The sequence below is a fragment of the Syngnathus typhle genome, unplaced genomic scaffold (genome assembly GCF_033458585.1).
Source record: "Syngnathus typhle isolate RoL2023-S1 ecotype Sweden unplaced genomic scaffold, RoL_Styp_1.0 HiC_scaffold_113, whole genome shotgun sequence".
In the NCBI taxonomy this organism is placed as follows: Eukaryota; Metazoa; Chordata; class Actinopteri; order Syngnathiformes; family Syngnathidae; genus Syngnathus; species Syngnathus typhle.
The window spans coordinates 123,210-135,057 of NW_026872019.1; the positions used below are offsets into that span (position 1 = coordinate 123,210).

Below are 11,848 nucleotides of genomic sequence, written 5' to 3' on the forward strand. Positions count from 1 at the left end.
CCAAATTGGTTTGTTTGTAAAATGTAAGACGCTCTGTGTATCTGGTCTACACAGATATCTGCAATTTGAATACCATTAGACTTCAGAGCAAATCAGACCAGTTGGACTCTGTGACCGTTCATTAATTACTTGCTGATAGGGAGAGGGACATACTGTGATTAGGTTTCTATTAACAATGCTTTTAGAAAAATACAAATATCCAACAGAATGTTGGATAAACACTGACAAAAATTATGCCATTGATATAAAACCCGAAATACGCAACATGCATTTACTGGTCGGCAGTGCTTCCAGCTTCAAGAAGAAATAAAAAGAAGATTAATTTCTATGACCTCAGAAACATCTGGAACAATATTCTTGAACGATAATTTACAAAGCAGGAAATTTGTTTCCAAGATTAATCATGCAGAAGTGATTTTTTTCGCCCACCAAGATGTTTAAATATGAAACGCAAAAAAATGTTTAATTAACTGCATCATGAAGGTGTCAACTGCAGGCAATTTCTCACTCGTGACAGTTTTATATGCACTAATGTAGACATTTTTTATAAGGGCTGCATACCAAAGAGAGGCTATACTCCACATATCCATTTCTCTTCTGTGGCATTCAAGGTCACGGGTCTGCTGGAGTCCACCCGAGGCAAACGAACATTGCATGATATCTAACACGTAGACATTTGAATGCTCTTAAGATATTTACATGCATGCAAATGTGCAGCACGGAAGCGGCAGTGAGTTTTGGGTGTTAATTACTACGCCACTTACACATGTCTCTGATACTACCTCAGAAGATGAAAGAGTTCCTGGTAAAATGGCTTGGGGTCCTTCAAGTATAGTGTTAAGAATAAAATGTGTTAAGAAGGATAAAATGACAGAAACTTGGTTTTATTATTTTGTGTTGTTTACTTGTATGTATATTGTGTACTATGTCTTGTCATCGTGGGATAGTGGGAACGTTATTTTGATTTCTTTGTGTGTCTTGGCATGTGAAGAAATTGACAATAAAGCAGACTTTGACTTTGACTTTGACTAACCTGATCAGTTCTAATGCAAAAGCAGAACAGAGATACAGTACAACACAACAGCGTAAAAACAAAACTAAATAAAAGACGAGCGATCACTTATGATACACAGTTTTCTCACAATGAATGGAAAGCACAAACGTTTGTCATCACTGAACCCAAATTATTCTGATAGTTTTGAATCCAGCAAAGTTGAAACAAGGGGATCAAAAAGTTATGCTGCAGAACATTGTAGTAGCAGCATGTTGACACAGATGGCTCAATAAATAAACCAATTGTTAGGAACTCAGAGAAAGATGAAACACTCTCTCTCTCTCTCTCTCTCTCTCTCTCTCTCTCTCTCTCTCTCTCTCTCTCTCTCTCTCTCTCTCTCTCTCTCTCTCTCTCTCTCTCTCTCCCTCACACACACACACTAACTGAAATACAATCAGAAACAAGATTACTAGGCAATTTTTTGATTTAGCAAAATGACAAGTTACTCTTGAGTCTATTTTGAAAGTTATCACAAGCAGCATGAGAAGCATCCTTAAGAGAAGGAAGGAATGTCGAGCCAGATTTGCAAATGTTAATATTTCTTCTCAGTCCAATTTTGTATTATGTATGTACGTATGTATGTACATCTAAATCTCGATTTTAGCCGCTTCAATCCTAAGCGACTTTCTGTCTAATGTGGTTTGGTCATGAACCTCTTTTTTTTTTGTCATAAATACATTTTTAAGTGGTATTATAAATGGATGATATAAGGACCGTACGTGATAAGTGGCTGGTTTATTCTCTCTTCTATCCAATTCACATAGCATCAAAATGACTTAATCAATCCGCCTGATATTGTCATCTGTGTATTGCTTCTCTTTTAATAAAATGTCAATGGACTTTGATGTGTACTACATATGAAGAACGGGTGCACATATTCCTCCTGGCAGGAGATATACGCTGTCCAAGGTACCAGTCTTGCGGACACATGATAAAATACGATCTCCCCAATTAAATCGGGAATCCAAAAGAACACGTTCAATGCAAATAACCTGAAGGTGGAATGCATTACTGTGTAACACTTAGGATGCAAATCAAGCTGCTTTGTCTTTGTCTCTCTGAGGTATTATCACAGAACTCTATTGATCAGTGCTCATTTCTGAGACGTCTCTTCAACATGTTCACTAACGACAGTGAATGTGATAAAGACGCTGTCTGCAGGCCTCTTTTTGCAAATGAATGCACACAGGTGTGTTCCGGATACTGACTATCGGAGCAGACATTATACCATACCATTTCTAAGCAAATGCTGCAACTTATAGATGGCTAAAACCGACAGCTGTTTGTAGGGGTTCGTCCTCAGGCAAGAATTCCCATGAAGCCCCCCCATAAAACCAGAACAATGGATAAGGTAAGATGAAAATCCATGGAATAACTACCAACACCAAAAACAAGTGTCACATTGTATAAACAACCAAATAAATAAAAGGAATGGAAAGCATACAGTTTGTCTCAAGCTCATCTGCAATTTCACTACTACTGATCCTTGATGGTATTGCTATAAACTGACACTATTACTTTTCTCATATAACGTTACAGACACACATTACCATGAAGCCCCTCTCTTTTTTTTTCAATTCATTTATTTATACTTTCTGCGTGCCCTGAGTGATTACATATAAACAGAATAGACGCTAATATCTAAATAAAATAAAATATCAAAATGGTCTTCCTTTCTCATACCTCGAGCTCAGTGGCTTAATGGCTTAGTTTTCTGACACTCAACACTTGGCTGGGATCACCAAAATGAATCATGCCAGAATTTATTTGGAACCCTTGTGGTCTTTGACTGATTATTTCGGTCTGAGTTTGAATGTTGTATTTATTGTAATAGATGGCTGCCTTCCTGTTCATTTGGGGGGTTAGGCAGCAGAAAATATGCCTTATCCACCAAAAAGGTCATTGTGCAACATACTAGGAATACAGTACACACTATTTTGGAATTATAAGGCAGTTTTAAAATGCTCACACTTGGCTGTGACTCAAAAGGACCAGTTCACTAGGAGACCGCAAGGAAACAGCAGTGACGTGAAAGGTATAGGCATGTCAACATCTTTAAAAAAGTTGACATGCTCTTTGTAATGCTTTCACTTATTGTTAGGTAAATGGAATAAGTTAGGGTGTAAGAGAAGAATAGGAAAGGATTGGAAAGAAAAGCATATGATAGCATAGAAAAGGCAAGAAAAATGACTGCAGACATGCTGGAATAGAAGACCCCTATTTGTGCAGTGAAGGGAGAGATTATTGGCCAGTGCTGCCCTGTACCATTTGTCCTAGTCAGGTTCTTAAATAGATTCAGGATCAATTATTCATAGAGTCCATAACTGGCAATAAACGTTAGCTGAGACAGTGCAGCCTGGGCCGGGGACAACCGGAAAAGACAGAAACAGATTTAAAAGGCTAAAACTACGGGATAAAACAGATAATCACCTAATAGTGTTTGGACCGCTTTTAAAAGAGCAACATAAAGAAGCGTAGAGAGAAATTGGCTGAGTTTAATGGAAATCGATATGAACATAATCAAGGCAAGACAAAGCCATGTGCACAGCATTTTCTGCTTACCTCAAGGAGAACAGCATTGTTATTAAAAATCCACGATAGCAAGGCAAAGTATAAATGTCGAAGTGCAAGATGGATTGACTACAGAGTAGAAATATATAAATGATGTAAACACCAAAATTTAATTGCGTTACGATTTTGAAACGGACGTTATGAATTAAAGACTCTTTGCAACCCTTTTAAACCTTTAACAAACCCTGACCAAGAAAATGTTCGCAAATACTCTAAGTGAGACACCACCTTTGCGTGAGCTATATTCTGGAATTGCTGAATAAAATATGCCTCATGCGTAAAGAAGTTCACAAAGTAGGAGGCCACTTGGCCAAGTGTCTTTTCCAACCGCACTCGCCTTCCCATTTGAGAGCAAAACACAGCATTGCAAGAAAAAGCCCTATAATGATATGCAAATATTTCTTCCCACAGTTGCTGTCTAGAGGCTATGCTGCCGGTCACCCTCTGATCTTTCCTTCAAAGATCACCTACAGGTTCTCGATTGGATTGAGATCAGGGGACTATGGATGGCGGTTTTTTTTTTTACTTAAACTACAACATGGATCTACAACTCTCACTCCACATAGGAAATGCAGACATCTTTTAATGTGTGAAAGAAATGATGACTTGATAAAAAGTCAAAGTAAAATGGACTCAAAACTCTCATCCACAAACTTGTTGGTGTGGTGCAGAGACAAAAGCCCGGGGAATGAATAATCACCCAGAGACCATTTGGACGGTAATTGACTGAAGAAATGCCAGGCACTCTCTGATGAACATGTAGACACTTCACTGTGCATCTCCAAATGGCTTTAGTGAGCTAATGGCGGTGTGGGAAAAACGAGCTCACATAAGGCTGGGGTAATGTAGCTTTCAGCTCAGCTCATTTTCCTCCAAACGAAAGAGATAATCTGGACCCCCTAAAGGCCTGTGAGATTGAAAGCTTCGCAAGCGGAAAGGCCAAATAAGTAAGAAAAATCAGACGTGAACCCAGACCAGAGTTTCCTCATTCAACTCCCACGCCACGCATCAGCGGTGCTGATGATGTTCACATGCCTTACGGAGGAATATACAATAAGTCTGCCATTCCTTGGGTTTATTTTTCTCCTTTCTTCTTTCTTCTCTTTTGGCATTTTATTTTCCTCTCATGTTGACTTCCATCTAGTTGTCTTCAGAACCATTGCAAAAAATCGCATGTACAATACCTGGATGGATAGATGGACGGATCTAAAGACAAAGTGTCATCACATTTTCCACATTTCACCTTTAAAATGAATACCAGAATAGCATTCCATTCAGTTGCCCTCTAACAGCAAAACATGACAGTACAATAAAATAGTCTCTCTTCCATTTATTTCTTTTTTTTTTTCCTTTGACGTGTATGGCCCCATGCATGCAGCAGAATGTGAATCTGGGAACCCTGTCCTCCGCTGATCCCTTAGGACCCGCAGCCCTTTCCTGCTCCACATAGGAAACCCAATGCATAATGCATCACTATCCGGGCCAATTTCAGAGCAGAGAAGCAAAAAATAGAGAAACTCTTCCCAGGTTCCTGCAATCAGTCCCATGGTTTCTGTGGGAAATGAGGCCTCTTTGCAACCCAATAGAATTACCGAGAAAACATGAAAAATTTAGCATCGATTCCCACTGAACATCCCAAACTTCCCCAAAAACGTGTGTATGAGAGGACACACACGCACACACACACTCACGACAGTGCTTGTATGGGATTTTCTCAACATGGTTATGAGGATGCTGTTGCTTTCTAGTGATGGTGCAGAAGAGGGCACATTACATGCATTGGTGGAGGTTAAAAGGCAACATTTATCCCGAGGGAACAGGATGGCATTGGTAGAAGTGGAACATACGATTGATTTGTGCTGCTTATAAGTAGTGAGAAGCGAGGCCTCAGATGGAGCCTAGTGAGCAATTGATCAAAGCAAGCATGTTACTGAGAGATGGTGGTCAGGCAGGCTCAGGCATTTAACATCCATAACTGATAAACACCCACAGGCAAGAGTGCATGGATCATGCATAAATATTTATGGAAAGATACATTGTGGACATATTTTCTAAGCTATGACCAGTGACCAAGAAAAACAACATGCAGAAACAATAATTCACTATCACTTGACAATAATCATGTGTTTTCTTCCAGGTGGAAAGAGCCAAAGCGTTCTCCAACGAGTAAACAAAGGCAGGGCAATTTCAAAAGAGGTTTGAAAGAATAGTTTTCTTCTTGCAGGGTGGTATAAAAAGTCTAATATTCACAATCATCCTGATTGGCTTTGCCTTCTCTGCTGCTGTAGTTGGAATGTAAGAAAGATTTCTCATGAGGTAAACTGCTTGAAATGGAAAAGCAAGACTGGTGTGTTGTATTTACATTTTAATAAGTTGAATCAAACAGAGACTTTTGATAAATGGTTCATGTAGTCATTGAGGTTAATTTATTCAGGCGATAATCATAAATGTAATGCTTTAACTTTGGAATTGATAGATGGAGCTTAAGGACAACTATAACAACAGTCAACAGCAAATTCGAATCTGAAATGGTACTTTTGTCACTGATTTTACAAAGGTCATGTTTTTCCCCCTAGCATCTCAGATTTGTGAGATATTTTCATTTTTATTTTGCAATCTCACCCATAAAACTACGCGCGATGGAAATTTTACCATACGTTGTGATTCATAGCCATATAACATTCAGCAAAAGGGGATCGTTATAACTGTGAGCCCAAATCAATGTATGATCGCCTCATAAACATAAATAATGAATAACTAATTTTGAAATCACAAGCCAGTAAAAAAATCATTGATTACACCTCCTCACCCCTTAATTCTTGATCCTCAACCATATGAAGATTGTCTCAACTTGGACTGAGCATCATTAATTGTCAGTGACTATCACCGAGCACAAGTTGAAAAGCAAGTTTAACAAATGCAAACTCAAACTTCACTTAGGTAGGTAAACCTTATTTCCACTGCTTGGCGAACACAACATGAACAAAAATCACTCAAACCTTGTTACATTTGTTTTCTGTCTAAAATAAATGTGGTAGTCATTTTCTGTGATTGCATGCAGCAAGCATGTTATTACTACTTTTCAGGTAGCACTAATGCATATAATACTGTATTATTGTGATGAATTACCCCCACCCCTCAAAAAAAAAAATAGCTTCAATAAGGAAGATAAAAGACATAGCCATTAAAATGTGCTGGGCTTCTTTGTTGTCGTGCCGGCACATCAAAGTACACAGCAAAATCCAAGTCGTGCATCAGTCTTGTCCATGAGTGGGATGAAAATTCATGACAAATTTATAGCTATTGCGTCACTGCTGAGAATACACAAGTATACCTTCATAACAAAGAGCAGACCTCTCAGTCATTTGTCTTCTCGGAGGACACTGATTCATAAAACCTTTTGATGCTTTGAAACAAGAATGACATAGAAGAGATGACAAGGCCAGTGGTGGAGCTGATAGGGGATGCAAACATGTAGCACTCAGCTCCACGTTAATGAAGTCAATTTTATCCAATCGTATAAGACATTAAAGGTCTGCAACGTTGCATCTCTGCTGAATGATTACATTGAGATCGGGGGCTAAAAAGATCAACACTCAGGGGACTGCAATATAGAAAACAAGCATGTGAGTGTGCGTGCACGCGCTTTGCAAGGTTATGAAGTGCAGGATGTGCCATTAGGAGTCTGTTTGGCAGAATTTAATATGAAACTGCTTCATTATTAAAAACACTCCCAAATTGCAGTTGCACAAATTTAGGATGCCCCGGTGCAATCATATAAGCATAGATCCTTGCATGCATGTGGAAATTTGTACCAATCGGTTACATTTACAGTCTGGTATGTGTTTGAAAACATTAGATGATTATTCATTTATGCATCCGGGATCTCATTTGTAAATCAAAAATGTGTTTTCACCTCACAGGAGAAGTTATCATAAGAAAGCAGCTTCACTCAACCTATTCACACTACACACCACAGTGAACAGATTTCGGTCTTGCTGGTCCTTGGTTAGCAGATGGTTTTGTGTCATCTGAACATTGATCACAGGATAACATGTGGTGCTGTTTCAGTCTGAATTTAGGACTATCCATATGCACAAATGCTTGCAGACTTGTCTCTTGTGTAGCAACATTGCCCCCGTGTGGTCAAAACATAAAAAACATTTATGCGTGTGAACCTGAGGAGGTCAAGTGAACCTTACAAACTTAACTTATAACTTAATTATAATAATTATACACACAAATAGTGTCTACAAAAAGATTCGGACATGCGGAAAATAATAACTTCTAATTGTAACTATTTTTTAAATTTATTTAAGTCAAAACATTTTACAAGACAAAAATAATGACAATATAGTTCCACCAATTTCACCATCACTCAACATGTGGCAGGCCAACATTTATTTGCTACCTTTTATTTGCTCTTATTTGTTATATTATTAATCACGTCCCCTCCTGCAATGTCAGACAGGTAATAAAGGGGGGAAAGCGCCGAGCAGCTTAATTTACATTTATTTGTCCATCTGCTCACCTGGATCACGGAGGATGAACAACAGACGGGTTGTGCCATTATGATGCCAAAGTGACTCATCCATCCAACCATTTCCTATACTGCTTGTCCTCATTAGGAGTGTGGGTGAGCTGGAGCCTTTCCCAGCAAACTTTGGGTGGGAAGCAGTGTCTACTCTGTTCTCTGGACTGGTCGCCAGCCAGTTGGTGTTTTTTGGAATGTGGGAAAGAGTTGAGGGACACAGCGAAAACTCATGTAATGTAAGTAGAAACAAATTAATATGAATGGATTCATCTAGTAATAGTCATTATTAATGTAGCTATGTATTAAAGCATCAAACTGAAATACCACGAAAAAAAGTAAGGCAATAAGCCTTATCCACAGACAAGGAGATTAATTGTGCATTACATAAATAGAATGTTATTCTTAAAAGAAAAAAATGACGGGTAATTTAAATTAAATAGTGAATCTGTACTCTACTTACAAAGAATAAAAAGACACAATTAATCAAATTTTTCATTGATAGGGTCTGTAGTGTTCAACTTTGTCCTTGCATCTAGCTAACAAATTGACTGTACGTTTTCATCCTTTTAGTGAGAATACTTTACTAGTAATTGTCTCCTGCTGCCAAAACTAATAGAAAGAGGACTGGGATAGAAAGACAGATGGAAAGAAAAAAAAAAAGCAAACCTGAGCAGCAATGACATTTTGTGTCTTCCTTCACATATTGTGTCCAATGACCTTTGTCAGTCCCAATGGGAAATGAGGTCATTTTTATTTTCTGACAGTTATCACTGTGTCGTCATCACTTATCTTATCATATCTGACAACACATTACATGAGCCAGGTCAAAAATCAATCTGCTATCACGAAAAAAAAAAAATCTACAGCAATATTTTAATATTTTTGTCTGTAAAAATACATTAACATAACATTTTGTAAAGGAGATCATTTCCACTTGTTTCTGCGGGCATGACATCCGCACGTCTACATCATGGCATTTTGTCAACCAGATACCCTGCTCTAATTTCTATAAGGTGCCAATCAAAGTAAAACCATATTGCATTACATGCGACACTTGAAAGTCAATACAATCGAGTTAAATTTTGCTGCCAGGTCATTGGGATGGAGTAGGAATTAGAATGTTCACCAGCATGTCCATGCAAGTATACACGTACACACACACATGCATTTACCAAGATGGGCAGTGATGTACATGCAGTTTTGTCGTGAAGTAGAATGTTCATGGAGCACCTGACCTTTCAGATATCTCAAAGTGCCTATATGTACTGGCTCAAGGCAATTATCAGGCGGACCCTGTCCTTTGACAAACACACCCACACACATGCACGCGCACACACAAACAGTGTCTACAAAAAGATTTGGACCGCATAATTCTTTCTCGGCGTGCCAACCAACTCGAGAAGTAACCACTACTTCGACACACGCACACATTCAACATGCCTGCAGATTACAATGGAAAGTGGGAGATGGTGAGCAGTAAAAACTTTGATGATGTCATGAAAGCCCTTGGTAAGTTGCCGTACAAATATATCATCTTATTTCCTCAATGCAGTGAATGGTAAAGAAGATGCAATGAACTAAAACATAATAATAAAGACAGATACATATGGGAAAATGTAATATAAAGATTTTATCTTTTCAAATGATTTTTAGAACAGGACCGTGGGGTACTCACGTGGTTCTTGGGGGCTCCATGGTGGGATATGACTCCTCCAAAGCGTGCCTTTTTATTAACGGGACAGACACACACAAATATTAATTTGCATGCTTGCCCGCTTATTAAACGAGAAAAGGTTAATGTTATTTCTTACCCCACGGTTCTTTTTCTAATCATCAATTCTGATGACGTGTCCAATTTTTCACATGGTTAAGTTCATGGCTTTACAACTCTAACAAATATCATTCTCAAAGAAATGAGCTCAAACTCCTTTGCATTGGTAAATAGTTTAACAAAAGACATTTTAACATTTTGATTATGTTTTCAGAGTATGCAAATAGGAATCACAGTGTGTTCACTACCGACATGCAATTTTCCTTCATTCTTGTATGCAGACATCGACTTTGCCACCAGAACAATTGCTTCCAAGCTGCACCAGACAAAAATCATAGTTCAGAACGGAGACAAGTTTGAAACAAACACGTTGAGCACCTTCAGAAACTATGAGGTTAACTTTACTGTAGGGGTGGAGTTCGAAGAGCAGACAAAGGGTCTTGACAACCGAAAAGTCATGGTAAGGACGATTGGTTGAGTTTTAAATGTTGCCCCAATTCTGCTTTTGTAAAGTAACTTGTGAACATGTACTCACTGTTGATATCTTGATAACAGCGGTTTACAATAATGGATGCTTATTTTTGTCCTGGATGCCACATCACAGACTCTGGTCACCTGGGATGGGGACAAACTGGTGTGTGTTCAGAAGGGGGAAAAGGAAAACCGTGGTTGGAAACACTGGATCGAGGGAGATCTGCTACATCTGGTACGAAAGGAGAAATGTCATCATCTAGAAATTCAAAGGAAAACAATACAAATATGTTATTTCGACCAACCTAATTACCCTGAGAAACAAGAAAGTGACAGCAAGAAACTTCAAACATATTAACTTGATGGAATCTTTCCGAACACAGTTTGAGGCAATAATAATAAAACTATCCTGTATTATCAGAAGATTCGAGATAAAAGATCTGACAGGTGATGTAAGAGACAAGATTTCTTGTCAGTGTTGGTCTAAAGGTGTGTGTTTGTCCTCTCTTTTAGGAGATCCACGTACTGGACAAAGTCTGCCTCCAAGTTTTTAAGAAGGCCCAGTAAGATGTGCTTAAGTCTCCGAAATTGCACGATACAATCTATTTATAACATTTAAAGTAATAAACTGATAACACAGTGAACTTTTTTTCCTCCGAGCCTTTATTACCAAAACACAAGACTTTGTTTGGATCTCATTCATTATTTATACAAGAGCGAAAACAAACTACACACACAAATGTGCATTATTTAGATGTATTGTGGCTCTCATATTTACACTGTTATGGTATTATTTATTTTAATGTAGCTCGGGGCCTACAACATTTGGGAGGATCTTGGGGTGGATATAGCATTCACATAGTAATTCAAATGTGGGTTTAATAGTGAAACGTGTCAAGTGATTTGGCTCAATTGTTACGTCATTGACTTAAGGTGCAAGGTCCAAATGTTCAATGTTTATTTGCGTTCAAACTACGGCGAACTGATAATAATGACTGACTTTGGGCTTTTTGAGGACGAGTGTCTGTATATTTGCAAGCAAAAAAAAAAAAAGCTAAATGCAGTCATGTATTTAAAGTGAAGATAAAACGTCAACAGACTTCTGATCAATTGCCAGGGTTTTGTGACATAAAAAAATGAAAACAAATGTTGGGTTGGCTGAGGATGTGGCCTTACTGTTTGATCAGTTTTGCCAAATATACCTCAGGATTATGACCCAAAGATTCAGTCTAGGTTTCAGAATTTTGCAAATTTTGTGATAGCGTCATGCTTTAGAGGGGAGATTATTTTGCTTCAGTTAGAACTACCGTCTTTGTCAAGATGGGAGGATGGACATCATCCTGAAGTCCTGTGCATTAATAATTATACAGGCAACCATCACTGGCATATTTTTTGTGTTTATGTTTGTGTTATGTAATAAGATTGCCAGTTGTCTTTCACTTTTGGC

The 11,848-nt window shown here is 38.3% G+C and overlaps 1 protein-coding gene across 1 annotated transcript; it reads left to right on the forward strand.

Moving 5' to 3' along the window:
* Positions 1-9,550: 9,550 nt before the first annotated feature.
* LOC133148557 (retinol-binding protein 2-like) lies at positions 9,551-11,045 on the forward strand. Its single transcript, XM_061271588.1, has 4 exons — positions 9,551-9,668; positions 10,212-10,390; positions 10,535-10,636; positions 10,915-11,045. Exons 1-4 carry the CDS (start codon positions 9,596-9,598, stop codon positions 10,966-10,968), a joined length of 408 nt encoding a protein of 135 aa, XP_061127572.1. The 5' UTR covers positions 9,551-9,595; the 3' UTR covers positions 10,969-11,045.
* The last annotated feature ends 803 nt before the right edge of the window (positions 11,046-11,848 follow it).